This window comes from Phytophthora cinnamomi (genome assembly GCF_018691715.1).
Source record: "Phytophthora cinnamomi strain GKB4 chromosome Unknown Contig0, whole genome shotgun sequence".
NCBI lineage: Eukaryota > Oomycota > Peronosporomycetes > Peronosporales > Peronosporaceae > Phytophthora > Phytophthora cinnamomi.
The window spans coordinates 1,019,676-1,040,119 of record NW_027150933.1 but is presented as its reverse complement, the minus strand read 5'-3'; the positions used below and the strand labels follow the sequence as shown (position 1 = coordinate 1,040,119).

At 52.1% G+C, this 20,444-nt stretch overlaps 8 protein-coding genes across 8 annotated transcripts; 5 read left to right on the top strand and 3 right to left on the bottom strand.

Moving 5' to 3' along the window:
• Window positions 1-2,030: 2,030 nt before the first annotated feature.
• On the bottom strand, window positions 2,031-3,165 carry IUM83_01924 (uncharacterized protein; the record flags this gene model as incomplete). Its single annotated transcript, XM_067925817.1, has 7 exons — window positions 2,031-2,064; window positions 2,139-2,173; window positions 2,243-2,280; window positions 2,363-2,468; window positions 2,533-2,654; window positions 2,724-3,012; window positions 3,079-3,165. 7 exons carry the CDS (start codon window positions 3,163-3,165, stop codon window positions 2,031-2,033), a joined length of 711 nt encoding a protein of 236 aa, XP_067801151.1.
• Window positions 3,166-3,348: 183 nt separating this feature from the next.
• On the bottom strand, window positions 3,349-4,466 carry IUM83_01923 (n-acetyltransferase 9; the record flags this gene model as incomplete). The annotated part of the gene is made up of 7 exons (XM_067925816.1): window positions 3,349-3,478; window positions 3,551-3,629; window positions 3,703-3,840; window positions 3,918-3,998; window positions 4,074-4,148; window positions 4,250-4,334; window positions 4,440-4,466. 7 exons carry the CDS (start codon window positions 4,464-4,466, stop codon window positions 3,349-3,351), a joined length of 615 nt encoding a protein of 204 aa, XP_067800958.1.
• A 145-nt stretch (window positions 4,467-4,611) lies between these two features.
• On the top strand, window positions 4,612-7,200 carry IUM83_01922 (Rab6 GTPase; the record flags this gene model as incomplete). Its single annotated transcript, XM_067925815.1, has 11 exons — window positions 4,612-4,692; window positions 4,761-4,879; window positions 4,959-5,040; window positions 5,115-5,172; window positions 5,232-5,291; window positions 5,374-5,447; window positions 5,520-5,686; window positions 5,763-5,871; window positions 5,943-6,086; window positions 6,162-6,311; window positions 6,391-7,200. The coding sequence occupies 11 exons, from the start codon at window positions 4,612-4,614 to the stop codon at window positions 7,198-7,200; spliced, it is 1,854 nt and encodes a 617-aa protein (XP_067800957.1).
• A 245-nt stretch (window positions 7,201-7,445) lies between these two features.
• IUM83_01921 (lipoprotein, type 6) lies at window positions 7,446-8,963 on the bottom strand (the record flags this gene model as incomplete). The annotated part of the gene is made up of 1 exon (XM_067925814.1): window positions 7,446-8,963. The coding sequence occupies one exon, from the start codon at window positions 8,961-8,963 to the stop codon at window positions 7,446-7,448; it is 1,518 nt and encodes a 505-aa protein (XP_067801129.1).
• Window positions 8,964-9,282: 319 nt separating this feature from the next.
• IUM83_01920 (uncharacterized protein) lies at window positions 9,283-10,082 on the top strand (the record flags this gene model as incomplete). Its single annotated transcript, XM_067925813.1, has 2 exons — window positions 9,283-9,980; window positions 10,076-10,082. 2 exons carry the CDS (start codon window positions 9,283-9,285, stop codon window positions 10,080-10,082), a joined length of 705 nt encoding a protein of 234 aa, XP_067800870.1.
• A 2,797-nt stretch (window positions 10,083-12,879) lies between these two features.
• On the top strand, window positions 12,880-13,821 carry IUM83_01919 (uncharacterized protein; the record flags this gene model as incomplete). Its single annotated transcript, XM_067925812.1, has 2 exons — window positions 12,880-13,745; window positions 13,809-13,821. 2 exons carry the CDS (start codon window positions 12,880-12,882, stop codon window positions 13,819-13,821), a joined length of 879 nt encoding a protein of 292 aa, XP_067800632.1.
• A 2,437-nt stretch (window positions 13,822-16,258) lies between these two features.
• On the top strand, window positions 16,259-17,860 carry IUM83_01918 (Cytochrome P450 86A2; the record flags this gene model as incomplete). The annotated part of the gene is made up of 1 exon (XM_067925811.1): window positions 16,259-17,860. One exon carries the CDS (start codon window positions 16,259-16,261, stop codon window positions 17,858-17,860), a length of 1,602 nt encoding a protein of 533 aa, XP_067800633.1.
• Window positions 17,861-18,461: 601 nt separating this feature from the next.
• Window positions 18,462-19,685, top strand: IUM83_01917 (Cytochrome P450; the record flags this gene model as incomplete). Its single annotated transcript, XM_067925810.1, has 1 exon — window positions 18,462-19,685. One exon carries the CDS (start codon window positions 18,462-18,464, stop codon window positions 19,683-19,685), a length of 1,224 nt encoding a protein of 407 aa, XP_067800624.1.
• Between the last annotated feature and the right edge of the window lie 759 nt (window positions 19,686-20,444).

Below are 20,444 nucleotides of genomic sequence, written 5' to 3'. Positions count from 1 at the left end.
CGGACGACCTTCCTCCACCAGAACAAAGTACGGAAGCGGATCAAGATACACGACTTGCCCGACAAGACATGGTTTCAGTTTATTCGTCTCGTGTGCGCAATCAACAGCGCAGTCACTATCATGCTTAGACTTGCTAGCGGTTCCAGTTGCAACCACCGTCCCGTCTTTCACTTTCCACACACAGAATGTGCCGTCAAATGGGGAGACCGTGACCAAATGTTGAAGTTTTCCATGAACATCAATTGTGACGGTATCGGGTCCTCCATTTCCACTGGTCATCATAGCGGCTTGTTGTGCCTCTTTCAGTCTTGTTTGTGCTTTCTTAAGGAATGCGGTCAGCGTGATTGCTTCTCGACCACTGAAACGTTTTGTCGACGCGCTCGAACTTTGACTGTTATGCAGCATTGGGAACACTGCATCCAAGAGTTCTTTGGCTTTTCGTGTTGTGATTTTGCCGGTTTGAGCGTAGTCCACCGACCTGAAAAGTCTCGTAAACTCTTCAACTTTGCCGAGAGCGCTTTGTGGCTCGTACGACACCAAACCATCAAAGTTGTTGCTCACACTTTGAATTCCGTGCCAGTGGTTTAGTGTGTGAAGCACCTCCAGATTTGCTGACTGTGAGATCAAAACTGTGCCACCACAGCTCGACACGACTTGCCGTGAGCCGCTCACCCATCGTACTGCAGCGACTTCTGCACTATGCAACCGTTTTGATAAAATCACCGCGCCTCGAGGAAGCATTATGCGTGCTACGGTTCCTTCTTCTGTTCCCACAATACAAGAGTACTTGTCTTCCACGACTGAGACACAGGTAACGTCAACTTTCATCGAAAAATTTTCTCGTCGAAGTAAACACCCAGAGCTCGCTGCCCAAGATTGTAGCTCTCGGGGTGTGATTACGACAACAGCGTGACTTGGACGGTGAAATACCACCGCAAGCGGTTTTGACCGTTCTTCTACGGCGAATTCACTTCGAGATCTATCGTTGAGAAGAAATTGCTGTTCATCTTTCCTGACTCTGGTGGTTGGTGCAAGATCTTCACCATTCTGTAAGTCTACAAAAAATACACTCGAGTGCGCAATCGCCAGTCGCTTCCGAGGCGGCATATAACACATCGATCGCATTGGTCGTGTAAGTGTTCGCGGCAAAGTATGGTCCTGTATGTATGCTTCTCGCTTGAAAGCTCGAACAGGTGCAAACTTCCGTAGGTCCCAAATCTTGATTAGGCCACTCTCATCGGCTGAAATCACTTGCGGCGAGTCTCGCACAACCTCTAGGCCAATTAATTGGTGTTTGTGGCCCTTTAGCGACCCAATTTTCTGCTCCACGTGAGGATTCCACAAATGAAGACAATGATCCAGGCCACCGCTAACAAGATAGCCTTTATTCGCACAATACTTCAGCATCGTCACACCCTTGTCATGGCCAGTTAGAGCTTTACCGATCCGTTCTAGGTGCAAATCAAGCACGTAGATTTTCCCGTCGAGACAACTTGCAGCGATGTGCGTTGTATTTTGAAGGGCAGCGATATCGGTCATGACCTCGTGGCCTTTCACGAAAAACGAGTGCGAGTTCGAAAGTGTCTCCAAGTTCCATACATGAATCTGGCCGTTTGTACACGAAGAGTAGAGTCTTGGGTTTGCTGTGTCCAGTGAAATTTCTAAAGCTGTTTGAGCTACCTCCGTAGGAATTTGCTTGACAATGAGGAGTAAGTACATACCAATGAGTCGTGTAAAAACGGAAGCCACAGACCTGGCGGATGAGAAGATGGTCTACATCGTAAAGCGTAATCACTGGAGACGTCGAAGCTGTGATCACGTAGCGACCCATGGGCGAGTACACGGCGTCCAAAATGCTAGTGCCTCTGTAAGCATAAGCATCAACAGGTAAAATAGTACGTTTTTTTAGATTGAACTGGCAATGCATTATCCTGAGTATTCCTCATCATACCTTGAAGGAGAGTTGTATTCACCTGCGATTGTGTTTGTCGAGGGATCTAGTAGCCGAAAGCCTTTATTCCGAGCATCATTCAGGAATATTCTATCGACACCCTCGAAATAGTACTAAAAGGTACAGAGCGATCGGAAGAGTAAATCTACATTTACAGTAACAATATGAAGCACACAAACAAACTCACCATGCCATGGACTTCAGCTGGCATATTAAGCGCGTCTGGTTGACACATCAACTGTTTTTTTCTGTCAATTCCCTGAAGTAGGCAATAAACGAAGATTTACGTACTCGTTGGGCGGTCGTGTCCTCTTCTGGAAAATACTCATCTATCAGCGATGTGAAATGATGGTGAGCTGCGTTCAAAGTGGTGAGAGTGGTGAGAGTGGCGACAACATTGATTGCACGAACCGGAGGGTTTGAAGATAGACAAACTAAAATCCTCCCACGTTAGGAACCCTGCCGCATGCAAATCAGCTTGCCGATAGAGACTACTGAGCTCGTGGATCAGGGCAACCTTCATGAAGCATGCATCGCTTCAGTCAATGATAAAAAAGGCAGTAGCACATCTGATCACGAACCTGTTGCTCCCATTCCAAGTCTTGCGCGTGCAATGCGTGAAACATTTCCGCAGTAAAATCTTTTTCATCCAGACGACCGCGTCTTTCAAAGGCCAGCCGCATCACAGCCATTCCGTCCTGATCTGCCTCACACCAAAATTACCACTTCATCAGTCTGAGAGCGAAGAAAACTAGTGAAAAACGCAACCGACCTAGCGTCGCTAAAGACTTTGCGGGTGCATCGGACGCTGTTAGCTGAGGCTTTGGGGTAGATGGCCGTATACGTGTTCCGGCTGATTGATTCCATCCTTGACGCGTCTGCCTCTCAACCAATTGCTTCTCGCGCTTGTCTCGGGCAATAGCACTCTCCCGGATTTTTGGGAAATAGCTTGTGGTCTCAGCAGCAAAGCGATCCCTAGAGTTCTGGAATCGCTGGACCTCGCTTGTGGCTGGTCGAGCTGCTTCAAATCGATGAGAACCTGTCTGGAAAGCGGCAGGAATCTACAAGTGGCGATCAAAATGACGATCAGTCGTTCTTACCAGCATGTCCATACCGACTCCAGGTACCTCTGCAGGTAAGTAGATTGTTCTTCGATCCAGTCTGCTGGGCCGCCTGGAGCTTTGAGTCGATGATGGAGGCAGCGGCTTCATCATGAAATACCGATAAAGAAGACTCGTCGCTTCAAAGGCCGTTACTGCGTACTTTGGCAAACCAGAAAATAAAATACCTTCTTGGCCTTGGTCGATGATACATTTAATTCACGATTGAGAAACAAGGTCAAGTTATGAAAAGCATCCACCTGTATATTCGATTCTCCACGGTGTGCGCCGCGGCCTCTATTGCGGTGGGTGAATGGTCGCAGATTTGAGCACGGCATCAACCAGCTCTGACTGCTTGTCCTTGGTGACCAACTCCAGCTCGACCTGCTTGAACGCAGCAACGTTGGCGTACTTGACGTACCCCAGTCTGCAATAGCAGTAGCACACAGACTCATTAGTAAATTATTTCGCATCGAAAACAAAATAAAACTAGTTTTACTTCTCGAAAAGCTTCACCGACGCGCTGTTCGTCTCAATGATCTTGCAGAAGAACCGGGTGACGTTGAGTTTGGAGGTAGCTGCACCACCAGCGATGACCATCCACAGTAAGTTCCAATATTTTCAAAACAGCACAGCAGTATCCGCCCATACCGTAAGCCATCATGAGCTTGACCGCCTCCTCCGCAAAACCCTTGCGACGGTACTTCTCCTCGGCAATCATGATCTCCATCTCGCACGCGTGGGGGTCGTCGTAGTCGTTGAAGAACAAGTTCACGTCCCCCGCCATGCCTGCGCCCAGTCGTCACCAGACGGCACATCAGCTCAACTCCACTCACTCCTCTCCACCAAATCATCGCGGCACTCACGCTCAACGGCACTCTCATCAACGTACGAAGCCCCAGGCTCAGCGTCGCCCTCAGCGCGTGCCAACACAATGAACGTGCACTCTGCACCCAAAATTAAAAAAAAAAAAAGTAGTCAATGGCTCTGTCCACCCCGCTGCAGTGCGTCGGTCGTCGTACTCTCGGCGTCGTCTCTCCACGCCTTCTGCATCTCGAACTCCTCCTCGATCGACAGCGGCTCCGACGCCGTCATCTCTGCCAAACACACACACAGAAATGCACCAACAGTCAGTACCACTACAGCAACTGTGTCCCACTACAATAGCAGCAGAACATCGCAGCCATTGACGCCTCGCCTTGCAGCCACGGGTCCTTCATCCAGTTGTGGTACTTGGGCACGTGCTCCTTCTCGTACGGCACCAGCGTCACCCGCTCCCCGGTCTGGCAGAACAACACGATTCAATTCGAAGAAATAGCACACACTAATGTAAGTTTCAGCCATTGCGATGGCAACAAATGCAGTTGCATTGGCCCCTGCCACCGTACAATGACTACGCCTGCATTCGCCTTCATGACCGCTCAAAGTCTCTTGTGCGATGAGTGTACCTATTTCTAAACGCGTTTCTAAGTTAGCTCATGTGTGCCACACCGAAGTTTGATTTTGACGTGGCACACATGAACTTGTCATTTTCGACGATCTGACTTTTGACGCGCCACAATGAGCTCCTCGGTGGACGGACAGCTAGGGACGTCGCTGACGGAGGCTCTGCCGGTCCTCGTCCAGCACAGATGGATAGACGTAAATTGCCTACGCCTCCTCTTCCTTTCCATACCCTGTTATCAGTATATTAATCTCTGGGTGCGCAGGTAGATGCAGTGGAAGCTGTCGCGGCAGTCAGCAAAGAGCTGCGCGCGGCTGTGGAGCGTCTGAGGCTGCGACGCCAGGCGGTTCGGGTCGGAGGCTTCCCCAGGTCGACGAAGTTCCGGTGCGTCGACGCTTTGGGGTCTATAGATGCCGCTGGGTGGAGTGGCAGGAGCTGGATCTGAACTGTGTCAATGTTGAAGCTACTGGCTGCAAGCTGGGGACGTGGCGACGCTGATGGGGGACGCGCCCAGCCAATTGGGCAGCAAAGAGCTCTACTTGAAGGTGTGGAGAGAGGAAGAGGTTGGAGGACGGAGGCTGGTGGGTTGACACGGAGGTTGTGGTTGTGCTGGGGGTAGTTGGCTGGGATGGAGACGCTGGAGGACACGGCGACGTTGGGAAGCACCGGGGTGGAAGGTGGGTGGAGGAAGAAGTGATGGTGGTTATGGCAGGCCTGATTGAGTTCGTGTGTGCAGGAGAGATTGATCGCGATATTGAGCGCACGTTTCCAGCGAACCCCTTCTTTTCTGAGGAAGGTTCGTTACTGCAGGTATCGCTGAGCTGGGTAGTTCGTCGTGTTGATGCTAGTTTTGTTGTGAACTTTGTTTGTTTTGGTAGGCGATGGAAGACGGCTGCTTGGAAACATACTGAAGGCCGTGGCGCTTCATGCAGTCGACATTGGCTACTGCCAGGTAGGGTGGCGGGGCGGGACGAGGTTGGTGGGTTTTGGTGGTGGGACTGATGTTGGAATGTGCGCATTGTAGGGGATGAATTATGTTGTTGCAGCGCTTATTCTCGTGATAAAAGATGCTCAAGACGTCACGGATCTAGCCCTCGATGGGCTGTCGGTGCAAGAAGTGGTGTTTTGGCTAACCATCTCGTTGATTCGGCGCAAGGGGATGGCTGATCTGTGGAAGCATAAAATGCCAGGGTTCGTTCAACAGTGCAAGCGTTACGGCAAGCGCCTCGAAATTTTGTTACCAACAGTGTATGCTTGTGTGATCCAGGCTGTCGCAGTGCATTTACCTCTTCCAGCAGCTTCTCAAGATTCACTTTTACGATCTATCGGTACATTTTCGGCAGATTGGGATGCATTCCAATATTCTAGTCACCCAGGTAGGAAATCCTCCCAATGTTTTAGCTGCTACTTATCACGTTGCACTAGCTAAAGAAGGGGCTTGCTGCAGTGGTTTGTGACAGTGTTTGCGCGAGTGCTGACCACCCCGACCCTTACTCGAGTATGGGATCTGCTCTTTATGGACGGATGGAAGGCTGTTTACCGAGTTGCACTCGCCATTACTGCGGAGTTGCGACCGAAACTTCTTGATATGGTAGGTTAGAAGCTTGCCTCGGTACTTGACGTTTACTTGAGGTATGTTCTAAGTGTGCGACTATCATCATCGTAGGACATGGAGCAGTGCAGCGAGTTTTTCCGGAAGAACCCCAAACTGGGCTTGGAAGAAGCGTTTACCCCTGAACTGTTGTTGCAGCGTGCCCTACAATACAAAGTGACGCGTTCCAGCCTAAAGCAGTTGGAGGAAGAGCGGCATCTTGAGGTACGTCAGAACTGCTCGTGCACCACACGGAAGACGCTCATTGATTTTTTCTCCTCGTTACCTGTATTCTGCTGCTCAGTATCTGCGACTTCGACTACAACAAACACCACTATCGGAAGAGCATCGCATGCTGTTTCCTACGCTCGAACAAGAAGGTGACGTCGCTGCACAGCGGAAGTATCTGGAACTGATCCGCTCTAAACTGCGGCGCTTCGACACGGATGTTGCGAGTGACACAGCTTTCCTCCAACACAAAATTGAGGCCGCAGAGAAGACTCAGGCTCAAGCCATGTCAGTGCGTTATGCCATCGCGTACGAACTGTCAGAAGCTGCCATTGAGTTGAACGAGCGGATCGAGATTCGAAATAGCCTACGCTCGAAGTTCCGAAAGCTCATGTCAGTCGCAATTACCGAAGCAACCACCACATCAACGGCGAGGTCTCCGGCATCAGGGTTTCCAGCCTGGATCAATCCGTTCGAGTTCATCAACGAGCGTATGGCCAGCTGCTTCGAGCGATTGCCTCTGCTATCAAGCTACCTCGACACAGGGGGTGAACTTCGTGGAGGTGACAATGACACAGATGATGAAGAGGCCGAGGAAGCAGAACGAAATTTGGTGCACCTCGAAGTTATTGTTCCTCAGTTGGCAGCGGAACTTCGACTCGTACAGAGGTCACTTGCCTACAACGAGCGCATCGTTCGCCCGCTGCTGCAGCGAACTCGAAGGCTACAGCGTGACGCACAACTTGCTCGAGTGGAATTGGAGGAGGCGCAGCTTTTCAAAGACCGATTGGCGGACCAGTTGCTGCAGATAATGTTGGCCAGCGAGAAGCTCAAGAACGAGCGGATGCAGCAGCTCTTTGCTGAGGTTGATAATACGAGCAGCTGACAAACAACGATACCGATGAATGAGCACAATGATTAACACTCGCTAAACGTGGGAAGTATCTACTGTATTACTACCGGGTATGGAAGCAGACACGCACTAGCGTAAAGGGCGAGAGACCCCGCCAGCTCTTCCTTGGCAACAAGCAACCGCCTCTCGCCCTTTGAGCGTGTTTGGTTCCGTGGTGTTGTGTGTCCAGGGGTGAATGAGTGATCACTCTTGAGCTAGACTCTCTCCTATGACGAGGTTTACTCGTCCTCGGTCACGACGTCGGCACCAGCGAACTCAGCCGCCACAGCGGGCTCGGCAGCAACGGGAGCAGCCATGCCCGGGCCCCACGAGGGAAGCTCAGCAGCGACACCGCCCAGCGACGGGAAGGCGTCGTTGTCACCGGCGTTGAACTTCTTGTTCTTGTTGCTCTTCTTCTTGGGGGACGCGACCTTGGCGGGGGCGGCAGCCTCGGCAGCGGCCTCAGCGGGCTTGTCGGCCTTGGGGCGCGAGGTCTGCTCGTTGAACCAAACCTTCTTCGCCTTGACGGCAGCCAGCGACTCCGAGACGGCGCTCACAGCCGAGGGGGGCAGCAGGCCGATGGTGCTGAACGCCTCCATCTGCGCGAGCGGCAGCACGAGCTTGGCGGGCTTCTTGGATTTCTTGCCGGCGCGGCCCTTCTTGCTCTTCTTGCCTCCGCCGAGCATCATGAAGTCCTCCTCCTTGCGCTGCAGGGGCTTCATGCCGTCGAGCTCGACGGGGGCGGCGGCAGCTTCGGCCTTGTCGTCCTCCTCCTTGAGCTCCTTGGCGTACGTCTTCTCGAGGAAGCTCACGAGGGCGTCGCAGAGGTCCATCTCGTCCTGGTACGGGTGGATCTTGGCCATCTCCTTCTCGTAGTCGGCGAGCTTGGCCTCGTACTCGGCCTTGCGGGCCTCCTCCTCCTTCTGGCGCTCGAGCTCCTTCTTCTTGCGCACGAGGCGGATGTTGTTGTAGTACTTGTCGTTGGCCTCCTTGAAGTCCTTGCGGAGCGCCTTGATGGCCGTGAACTTGTCGTCGAGCTGCTCCTTGATGTCCTTGCGCTCCTTGGCCAGGGCGGGGAACTTGTCCTTCTTGTTCTCCTCCTCGTTGAGGCGGTAGAGCTCGTCCAGCGCCTGCTTCTGGGCGTTGAGCTTCTCCTGGAGGGCGTCGATCTCCTCGTTCTTCTTGCTCTGCAGCGCGCGCGTCTCCTTGATGCTCTCGTTCTGCCTGTCCACGACGCCCTGGTCGCCCGAGAAGGCGGCCACCTGCAGGCGCTGGGCCTGCAGCTGCTCGATCTCCTTGATCACGCGCTTCTCCTCGTTGAGCGACATGGAGCTGGTCTCCTGCTTGAGCTTGAGCGCCGCGATGGCGGCGTCGAACTCGGCCTCGGAGCCGAACTTGAGGCTGGCGCGCGCGCTGCGCTGGTGCTTGAGCGTCGAGTCCTTCTCGTCGCGCGTCTGGCGCAGCCGGGCCGTGATCTGGTTGCGCTGCTGGATCAGGTTGTCCTTCTCGGCGCGCAGGGCGGCGAACGCGGCCTTGGCCTCCTGGATCTGGCCGCCGTAGCCGCCGCGGTTCGTCTTGAGCGCGTCCATCTCGGCGCGGATCACGTTGCTGCGCGCCTGCAGCTGCTTGATGGCGCCGTCCAGCACGGCGATCTTGGCCTCGTGCTCGGCCTTGTCGGGCTTGGGCAGGCGCTCGATCACGTCCGGGATCTCCAGCTCAACGGCGGCGGCGGCGGCGGGGACCTCTTCGGCGCTCATGGTGCTGACACGTACGGCTACTGTACTGGGGGGGATTCGATGTGACTATGACTGGCAAGTACAGCACATGGTTTGGAGGGAACGATGCGATTTCACGGGCCCTGCGGGATGTAGTGCGAGATGAGCTATAGAGGATGGGAGGGGGGATGGTGGTGTGTGACACGCGTATGTGGTGTGTTGACACGCAAACTGCACTCGAATGACTGCTCAAGTTGAAGCTGCCTGACCTTCGACGGGGCACGGGGCATTCCATATCCCCGGAGGGAGAGAAGCTCTGCAGGAACGAGAAAAAGCTGCATCGCAATACACAGACAGCACGATGCAGTCGTCGCCGCCACTACCGCTGGAGACGGCGCGCCGCATCGCCCGCGCGGCCGTGAGCTCGCTGGACGTGTCGCTGCGTCTGGACCCGGAGGCCATCGCGCCCTCCTACTCGTGGGTCGTCGTAACGCTCTCACCGCACCAGCTGTCGAGCCATTCGGGGGACACGCTGCGCCGCAACATCCGGGAGTCGCTGCGGGTGTTGACTGCTCTGGCCGCCTGCAAGGGCTTCGCGGTGACGGAGAACGCCACGTTCTGGAGCGAGTTGTGGCCGGAGGACCCGGCGTACGAGCAGCAGCAGCCGCAATGGGCTGCGAAGTGGAGGCATCTGCACCTCAGGGGACTGCCAAAGCCGTCCGGTGACAGGCTCAAGTTTCTCTTCAAGGTGTGGGATGGGGAGGTCGGCAGCAGGAACCGTGCAGACGTCTTGGCGCTGCTGGAGGAGATCGTTGTGGATGCACAGGACAGCGAGAGCGCGGGCTTTCGGCTTACGATGGAGATCCTGGGGAGACACATTGAGCAGGACAGGTGGCCGCTCTGGGTGGAGTGTGCGGTTGAGACGACGCAGGAGCATGCGAACAGATGGAGTCGGCTGATTAATGCTGCAAAGCACCGAGACCAGGCGGAGGTAACCAAGATGTGGATACCCTTCCAGTTCACAGAGTGCTTCCTGTCGGCGCAGCACTGCTTGGAAAGGTCTAGCGTGCTGCGAGATGCGGCAGTGGTGTTTCAAATACAAGGTGACCGGGTTCCGGTGACGGAACTAATGCTGCACTTTGGTTGGAATTCAGCCGATAGGAACTTGGACAAGCGACTTCAGGAGTTTAAGGTGCTCATGTGGAGCATGGCGAGTACAGGTGAACACACACTGCGCAAATTGCAAATCACAGGGAGATGTCTGGCGAATGCATCCTTTTTCGGCACGCTGTGCTCAGCTCTTCCGTTTATGGAGTCCATACAAGATCTTCGCGTTGTGCTGCCACCGACTATTCGAAACGACATGAGGGTTTTGCTGTGGCGGTGGCTCGTTGTATCTATCTTCCATCCGCAGTCTAGTTCGAAACTCCAACACCTTGATCTATCTCAGTGTTATGTGTCGGCTGGAGACGTCGATGTTGTTCGAGACACAATTAAGCGGCAATGGTCCTCCGTAGCATCGGAGCTGCTTGCAGGTAATTCCAGCATGCAGGGCTCTTTGACGCCAAAAGGAGGAGTGACAATTGCTCTGGTGAAGAGATATACCAGGGTTGAAGCAGAACCAACCCGTCGGTTTTTCACGAAAGCGCTCGTCACATTGCAGAACGATCAAGAGTTTGTGGCACTTTCCCTACGAGAAGATTGGGTATGCGTATATTTACCTGGTTTCGGGTGCGGATTTGTCAAGCGCCATTCTATTGTATCACTCTCCACGCGCTTGAACATTCTACCATCAGGAAAGTCTCCTATGGTATCTCTGAAGTTAAAGACGGTGGATATTTCGGCAACGTTAGCACTGCTGCAAGAAATTGGAGGTCATCTCGAGCGATTGAATCTGGACTGCGGCGTATTTACCAACGCACACCTCAATGACTTGTTGTATTATTGTCCCCACTTAACTCATCTGAGTCTACGATCAGGGCAACTCGATGACATTTCCACAGTGATCGATGCCTCCGTTGCGGGGTCCTGCAAGATTTCCTCGTTACATATCCTGACCCGACAAGTTATGACATCAAGCCTGGAGTACATGGCAAAAAAGTTTTCAAATCCAAGCCTAGCCAATACATCCAGACTACGAGAGCTACGTTTACAAACTGGTCTACTGAGAAAGAATGACTTGGAGATCTTGCTGAGGATGCTGAAAAACAATTGTACACTGTGCTGTCTGCACATCAAAATTGCGTTTTACCTGTTTGACGAGTACATGCCGCGCTTTTTGGCTCACCGTGGTGATTGGTTGCGAGGGGGCGAAGAAGCTAGGAAAAGGCTTGCATTCATCAGCGCGATCAGCTCTCCTGTTGTTGAGGACAGTCCAATGCAGCGAATCGATGCTACGATGTGTAACATCATCTTTCAATTTGCATGTGAGGGGGAAAGGGTCATATCTCTGGACGAGTATACGGATCGAATGACCATTCAAGAAATTGTAGCTCGTACGAATGCGCCTTAGAAATACAAGAACTGATGCTGCGTTTAGTTTCATGGAAAATCGATTTTTCTTTTATATATTTTCCATGGGTAACTTGTGGGATTGGAACCCATTTCGAAGCTCTGAAGACATAATTTCATTTCGTTTATCGTTATCTGCCTAAAACGGAAATTGCTCGTCGCAAACTCGCCTTGTGACCTGGCTGCCTAGTTGCGAACCAGATACTACTTGTCGGATCACAGCGCGTTTGTAATTGCCAAGGACAAACAAATAATAAAAAACTCAGTGATAGCAAGTGCATCAGGTACACTGCTTGAAGCTAAAATATACTTATATGGTAAGCATTGCTTATGCCAGCGACCACAGAGATTTCGAAAGGGGTCCACTCTTCACTATTTTGAAGTCTGGAAGCAACCCAATAGACATCGCGACTCTAAGGCGACTAAGAGGAGATCACCATGGATAGCAATCAGCTTAATGCTATTGCAATGCGAACTGCAACACTTCGGGACTGACTTCAGTTTTTGCTTCGAGTGACTTCACAAGGATTAGCCTCACAATCGGGTTCTTTGAATATGAAAAGCTGTTTCATCATCGATTAGGGTGCACACTGCAGTTCCGCTGGAATGAAACGTCGGATTGCTCTTTCCGCTGGAACCGAATCACCCGATGGAACGGGCGGTCCGCTGCTTTGACTTGCAGTGCACGATTTTGCATTTCATCGATCCGCTATTTTACACTATCAAATATTGAAAATACAAAATGCATTAGAAGCAAACGTGTATGTAGTTATAAAGGACAGTAAGCTACAAACGACAATTCATATCTACTGGCACGGTGTTCCGACCTGAGTGGCGCGCTGCCTTCGCCACTTTGGCGACCAGGGCCTTCAGTTGATGACTCCGCTGCTCCATCTCTTTTTTAGTTGCATTTGGTAGTGCCGCTTCGTCCGCGAACACTAGAGCTGCCGGCGTAGCTTCGAGCTACACGAGCGACTGTAGTCCAACCACTCTTGGAGAAAAGCATGTCTTGTGAGGGGGCCATGTGTTCAACCCGCAGAATCTATCTTCCCGAAACTCGGGAAGATTGAATCCGCTGGAATTTCCGCCAGAACTGCGCGCAGTACGCGCCCGCGGATCTGCTATTCCACTGGAACGAAAATCCATCTGGAATTGGCCCCATTCCAGTGGAATTTTGTACTGCAGTACGCACCCTTAGTTCCGTGAGTTGTACGAGAATGTTTGAACCAGAAACGTAGTTATGGCCATTTCAAGTTTCTCCATCTGGGTTTTATTTTATTTCTAATGCCAAAATTCCAAAATGGGTTGTAGTGTGCGCCACCTTACTTCGTACTTGTCCCGGTCTCCACTGTATTCCATACAAATCGCAAGTCACGCGTTTATCCCGCGCATTTTGAGGGCGGGCTACTAATCGGTTTCGCTGCACTAACGCCGCCAACGTTGCAGTATGATGAAGGCTCCGTCTGCAGAGGAGGTGCTGGCTCTCGTGAATGCGGCCACAGGGCCCGACGGGACCTTGGATCCGGCCATGCAGCACCTGCTGATGCAGCTCCAGGAGCAGCACGCGCTCAATCAGGCCCAAGCCCACGCCACCGGACCCCGCCCTAATACTGGCGCGTCCCCAGTCAAGACCATGAAACCAGACCACGGGGCCAGTAATGTGGTTGACTTGGTGCCGTTATCAGCCGCTGCAGTTGCCCTTGGGCCCCTCCCCAGTTCGACACTGGAAAGTGCAACTTCGGCTCATGCCACGTCATCATCGTCCACTCAGATGGCTACAGCAGGAACTGCAGCCCCAGTCCAGTCAAGCTCGACGACCATGAAGCGGAAAAGTATCCCGTTGAGCATGAAGAAAGAGGCCATTCAATGGATAATGGGTCCCGGTAAAGGGATCCCGTCCCGAGCCGAGAAACATTTTGGGGCGTTGAATTGGGACGTCAGCGCGTCCTCGTTCCGCAAATGGTGGAAGAACCGAGACAAGATTTTGGGCGACTCCGGAAGCAAGAAACGCATTAGCGGGGGAGGACGCAAGCCGTACCTGGAGGACTCGGAGGAGAAGTTGCTGGTCGTGGTGATTCAAGAACGTGCCAAGAAAGACCGCGTCACGAGGAAATGGATCGCCAAAACGGCGCAGCACATGTTCCAGCGCTCGGACTCGACGTTCAAAGCGTCCGAGAACTGGGTCACCAAGTTCATTCGACGTAATGGGCTCACACTCAAGCGCAGCTATGTTACCTACGAACCGCAGCAGCAGACCCCGGTAGCTGGGACAAGTGTACAACCCGTCACCGCCACCGGAGCAACCAACAACAAGTAAGTCTATTTTTTCATGAGATTACAGAATGGATGTTGTGAGTTCTGATTTCTTTTGGTTAGCGTGGTTGTGTAGAAGCTTGCTACAAACGTTAATATTCGAGCTGGTTGGCATTTTTTTAGATCGTTCGAAGTGAGTGTACGAATTCCTCGGTTTTGGCAATAGGATCGAACCGCTCCAACATCCTCAAAGGCCAAACAAGCGCGCGCAAACTCTCAACGCGTAGGTTGCTCCTAGCTCATTCATACCAGTACTTAACCTTTACTCCGTAGGATAAGTGGGGCCGCGCGCGGGTAGGCTCAACTTCAAGAACAAAGTTTGAAGGCTACAGGCATTTAATTGAGAAGCGGTTTGGACGAGGTGAAAGATGAGATAACCGAGAGCCCAAAATCTAGTTTTGAGGCAGATTGGAGAAAGGATTTCAAAGTCAGTGCAAGAAGAAGGAATAGTTTCACCTTACAAGGAAAAGCCGAACTCGACACGTCTGTTTCACTCAAAATACAAGAACTTTGCACGTATCCTTCTTCTCCAGCACAAGATTGTTGATACCCACACATGCTGCTATCACTGCGACTGCAAATGTAGATACACTCCACTAGCTAAGTTTTTTTTATAAAACTTTTATCAGCAAGTAATGATAACCGACAATGCAAAATTTCGCTTCACATGGGTTTCTCGCATCTCAACAACTGCATGTACAAAACACCAAAATAGAGTTTTGATGCAGAATAAATAGCTACCACGCAAAATAATGCTTTTCATCAAAGCTCATCTTCAGTCTCGCAGATTTGAAGTGTAGGAGCAGAAATACCGCTGGATGAGTGCCGAGTCATCCACCGCGCACAACCAAGACTTACCGAAAGCGGTGCTGGCATTGCCTTGAAGAGAAATAGAACAGAATTCAAGTGGGCCGCCAGGGTTCGTACTTGGTGGAGCGACTCGAGAGTTTTGATCACCATTTCTAGATAACATCACCAACGCTAGTGTTCTTGGTTTGTGTTCTGACACGACCGCCCATCACTTTAACAGCCGTACGACTCGAATGTTTGCCCTACAGCCACCTTCCGAATCGTGGTCTGCTAACTGGGTATTTTAATTCGATTGCTCTTGAAAAACTTCACGATAGCGCTAGTCGGGTCATACCAACTAGCATTCCTTGTTCTGGAGTTTAACGCCACATTTGCGAAGCAATTTATACATTCTTTGGGTTCGATTAGTTTGTTTGTAGCAAGTTTTCTACTTGGAGCAAATGTCATTGGGTTTCCAGTTCCATTTAATACCTGGTACTTGTATATCGGAGAGCTGTTGCAGTCAGTTTACGTTCTGGCAATGACACTCATCGTTTTCGGTCGTTCAAAAGTCCTCGCCATGCTGTTCCAATCTCCGACGATCCATTCAATTTTTCCATGCCTCCATGACACTGCTCAACATATTCCTGGTGTATAGTCTTCTACGGTCTTGTGCCAGCGATATATTGAGGGGTTGTAGTGTTCGTCCTACCGGTCTGGAGGCTCGTTGCAAAACAATTTATTGTGTGGTCTTGTGATGAGATGGAATACTTTGTCCCTAAATCGTCGCTGCCACAGTGGACTTTTTCAGTGCTCTCTTTGTGTCGGTATGTACGTCAAGTACAGGTCACTGTACCTGTCGATACTATGCCGATATAGGACAGTCATTGCTAGAATTTCACGAGGTGCGAGTCAACTTCTGGAGCGGAAAATCCCAGTCTAGTGACTTCACTTCTTCAGTGATCAGAGACCCTTGTAAGAGTGAGAGCTTGTTATCCCCATCCTAGTGCAAGGGAACAGTCAGACAAGCTCATAACGCTCCAAGTTTTAAATCTGCAGGATACGTCAGTCGCTTTCTTATTCACAAAACCAACGCAAAATTCTCGATGGTCTCGACGGCCCTATCGACGTATAACGAAGTCAACGCGTAGCACTCATACCCGAAACCAGTCCTACACTTAACTACCAGATCCCGAAATCAATCGAAGAAGGGTAAGGAAGAGGAAGGTCCTATTGATCATGGTGATGAAAGCAGCTCATCGTAGGCCTCATCCATTTTCATTCTCTCTAGCCCGACGTCGTTGCCATCACCTAGGTTTTACCTAAATGGTTGTTCACACACGATGTCTAGGATACATACGCGGTAAACAAGTCGCTGCCACAATACCGTGAAGCTTCTACTACACCGCCAAGCTGGGCAACGCCAAGACAGTCACTGCATCCACCCCCAGATCGTAGCTGGAGGGAGTTATCGCGCAGACACCAATACTTGTCTTCGAGAGAAAGTTTGGCAGATGCAACGACGACGTCGCAACCTATTCTGCTTCCACAGTTGCCAAAGGTTTGAAGTACCGTGACCGTCGCTGATGGCAAGTCTCCGTTGCCATCATCCGCGATAGCTACTTCAACTTGCATCGTAGCAGTCGGGACTCGCGAGCTAATATCTACGGTCATTTTCGAAAGTCGCACGTCGGGCTCAAGACACCACCGTTGCTGCCGTGGAGATGCTGCCGATCCCTCAACTCGCCGAGAAGTCCCCCGCGGCGATCGCGGTCGTTGGTGGGCTAGTGCTGCTGCCTCTTCTTCTGGCGCTCAACTCTTGGCAGAAGAAAAATGAAGGTGTTGACAAGATCCACCGCCCAAAGTCGACGCTGCCGCTGCTGGGGAACACATGGGATCTCATCATCCATGGGGTTCGAGGCGATATGCACGACTTCATGATCCAAATCGGCAAGCAGTTCAACGCCGAGCCAGTTCTCATCCGAGCGCTGGGGATTCCCCTCAACATTGTACTGTACACCCCGGAGGGGTTCGAAGACGTGCTGAAGACCCAGTTCACCAACTTTGAGAAGGGTCCATTCATGTGTGAGAACCTGCGCGACCTGCTGGGCGACGGGATCTTCGCCGTTGATGGGGACTGGTGGGTCCACCAACGCAAAACGGCGAGCAACCTCTTCACCATGAGAGCGCTTCGAGAATCCATGACCGCCACCATCCAGCGTCACGCCGTCGTGCTTTACGACATCCTCTACCGTGCTAGTGAGAGCAAGGAGACGATAGACCTGTTCAAGTTACTAAATCGGTTCACGATTGAGGCGTTCACGGAGATCGGCTTCGGGGTCCACATGGGCTGCCTAGACTCGGAGGAAGAGCACCCATTCCAGAAGGCATTCGATCGAGCCCAGCGAGCACTTCGCTGCCGGTTCACGCGGCCGGGTTGGTTCTGGAAGGCCCAGAGGTGGCTGGGTGTGGGTGTGGAAGGACAACTACGACGTGATATCGAAGTGATTGACAAGACGGTGCTCGATATCGTCGAGAAGGCTTTGGCTCGGCGATCGAGTCAGGTTGACGGTAACCCAACGAAGAGGGGGGGCGATATCGTGTCGTTGTTCCTTGATAACGTTGGAAGCTCCCCGGACTCGGACAACACGCAGTTCGACCCAACGTACTTGCGCGACATCGTCGTGAACTTCCTCATCGCTGGGCGAGACACCACTGCCCAGGCACTCAGCTGGTTCCTCTTCAATATCTCCAAGAACCCTCGTGTAGAGGCCGCCATTCGGAGCGAGCTCACTCAGAAGCTTCCGAAGGTTGAAGGGGGTGGAATGGATGCTATCACCCCTTCGATGCAGGATGTGAGTCAGCTCGTGTACCTCGAAGCGGCCTTGAAGGAGGCACTCCGTCTGCACCCATCGGTCCCTGTTGAACCGAAGCAAACTGTTGAGGACACGACGCTCTCGGACGGGACCTTCGTACCAGCGGGGTCATCTATTGGATTGGCGACCTACGCGATGGCGCGGATGCCACAAGTGTGGGGGCCCGACGCCGAAGAGTTCAAGCCCGAGCGATGGATCGACCCCACCACCGGAAAACTGATCGCGGTCTCCGCCTACAAGTTTGCGTCGTTCAACGCTGGCCCGCGCATGTGCCTCGGGATGAACTTGGCCATGCTGGAGATGAAGCTGGTCGTCGCAGGTCTGCTGAGCAAGTTCCACGTCGAAGTGCTGCACCCGGAGAACGTCACCTACGACTTGTCGCTGACGCTGCCTGTGAAGGGGGCTCTCAACGTGAAGGTTTCGCAGGTTGCAAAGCCTGCAGGTGCCTAGAACAACGTCCATGCATCAACAGTCCGTAAACACTAGCGTAAAAACAATGTATCCATGGAAACCCCTTCTCCACGGATTGTGTCGGGGTTCATCTTTACCGGGTGACGATAAGCCATACTGCATGGGTTCTTGCACGGTTAGGTATTGTTCCCGTCGGGTCGGACTCTCACGTCCGATCATTCCCATTTTCTCCCCACCGAAGTCCCAAACCTTCAAGATGCTAACGCTCGACCGCATGACGGACAAGCTCTCGTCCAATGTGGCAGTCGCTGCCTTGAGTGGACTTGTCGTGCTTCCACTAGCCTGGCGATTGCTCCACGTTGCAGCTACCGACAAGGACAAGTCTCAGTTGGGGACTCGCAAGGTGCTTCGCCCCGCAACGACTCTTCCGGTGCTGGGCAACACGTTGGACATCATCAAAAACCTCCCGTGTCGTCACGACTGGATTGCCGGTTTGTGCGAAGAAGCTCAAGGTGAGCCGGTGCTGCTTCAGTCCTTGGGGACGCCGGACATGACGCTGCTGTCAACCCCGCAGGCATTTGAAGACGTGTTCAAGAGCCAGTTTGATAACTTCCCCAAAGGCCCCAAGAAGTCCGAGTACATGCGCGAATTACTCGGCGAAGGCATCTTTGCCGTCGACCACGAGAAATGGTACCGCCAACGCAAAACCGCGAGCAACCTGTTCACGATGCGGTCGCTGAGAGATTCCATGACGAGCACTATTCGGCGACACTTGGTGGTGCTGGAAAATATCTTTAAGCGAGCAGCGGCGACCAACGACACGGTTGACATGTTTCGGCTGCTCAACCGCTTCACGATGGAGGCGTTCACGGAAATTGGCTTTGGTGTGCAAATGAACTGCCTCAACTCGGACAAGGAGCACCCGTTCCAGACAGCTTTCGATCGAAGTCAACAGATTTTGGCTCTTCGGTTTATCCGTCCGAGTTGGTTCTGGAAGGCGCAACGCTTGCTTGGGATTGGGGCCGAGGGCCAACTACAGCAAGAGATGAATGTGATCAACTCGACCATCTTCGACATCGTGGCCAAGACTCTCCAAAATCGCGCTAAAGGGTCTGACCTAGACGGCAGCGTTGACAAGGATATCGTGTCGCTGTTCCTGGACGACCTGAGTAAATCAGGCGATGCGGATGAAAACTGCTTCGACCCCACCTACCTCCGAGACATCGTCATCAACTTCATCATTGCTGGTCGCGATACAACGGCGCAGGCCTTGAGCTGGTTCTTCTACTGTCTCAGTCAGAACCCGCAAGTTGAGACAAAGGTACGAAACGAGTTGCTGTCGAAACTACCCGAACTTTTCAATGGAGATTGCAGTCCCTCGATGGATGAAGTGAGTGAGCTCACGTACGTCGAAGCTGCGCTGAGGGAGACGCTGCGATTGTATCCGTCCGTCCCCATCGTCAGCAAGGAAGCTGTTGAAGACGCTGTGCTATCGGACGGCACGTTTATCGCCGCGGGGGCGTTGGCTGGATTACCGATGTATGGTCTTGGGCGAATGCCTCACGTCTGGGGCCCCGACGCTGCTGAGTTCAAACCTGAGCGCTGGATCGACTCGCAAACAGGCAAACTCATCTCCGTTTCGGCCTACCAGTTCATTGCATTCAACGCTGGACCACGCCTGTGTCTCGGCAAGAACCTCGCGATGCTGGAGATGAAGCTGATCGTGGCATCTTTGCTGAGCAAGTACCATGTCGAGCTACAAAGCCCAGAGGACGTAACGTACGCGATTTCATTCACACTACCAATCAAAGGACAACTCAACGCCAAAATTTCTGAGATCTCATCGAGTGTGGCTCAAGCGTGAACACAAGGCGAGATTGAGCAGAAACATTGAATTTATTTTGAACTAGCGACGTCTTCGTAGCTGGGTTGGCGATAACGTTAACTAAAACGTAGATGGGGCTGACTATGATAGCGTCCTTCATAGTGTCATTTCAATGCGTTCATGAAAAAAGAACTTCATCGACGGTTTTTGCCTTATCTGTATTCTTCTTGCCATCTCGACGACGGAAGCCTGCTTGAAGATCTACACAGGCACACGATGGGTGCCCCTTTATTACCTGACCGAGATCTACCATCACAACCTACTCTTCCACTGTGAGTATTTGATATTGGTCGAGTACGGAACGTTGAGTGCATTGTTCCGTTCATGTACCTGCTTTACAAAATGGTTCTCGAGCAACTACCGAATGTCGCATACTATCCTGGCGGGGCCGGACACTTTGGGTCAACCACAGTGGTGAAAATATTTGTGCTTGACGCGCTGGAAATGTTTTCATTAGTACAGCTGCACGTTTTTCTTCAACGAAAGCTCGCCTTCTCTCAGCTGCATCGGCTTGTATTCGTGCTTGAAATGCAAAGCTACGTGGTCCAAGCCCAGCTCTTCGTCGAAAGCATATTTCTGCTGCAGCACGAGCTCGAGTACTACGGTAAGCACAGCTTGTCGTCTGAACTCTGTACTATTTTTCTTACCTTGTTGCTATAACACCAGGCACCGACTTTACGTTTCAATTCAATTTGCTTCACGAAAACAAGTACTCCTTAATAATGGAGTAATATGCAT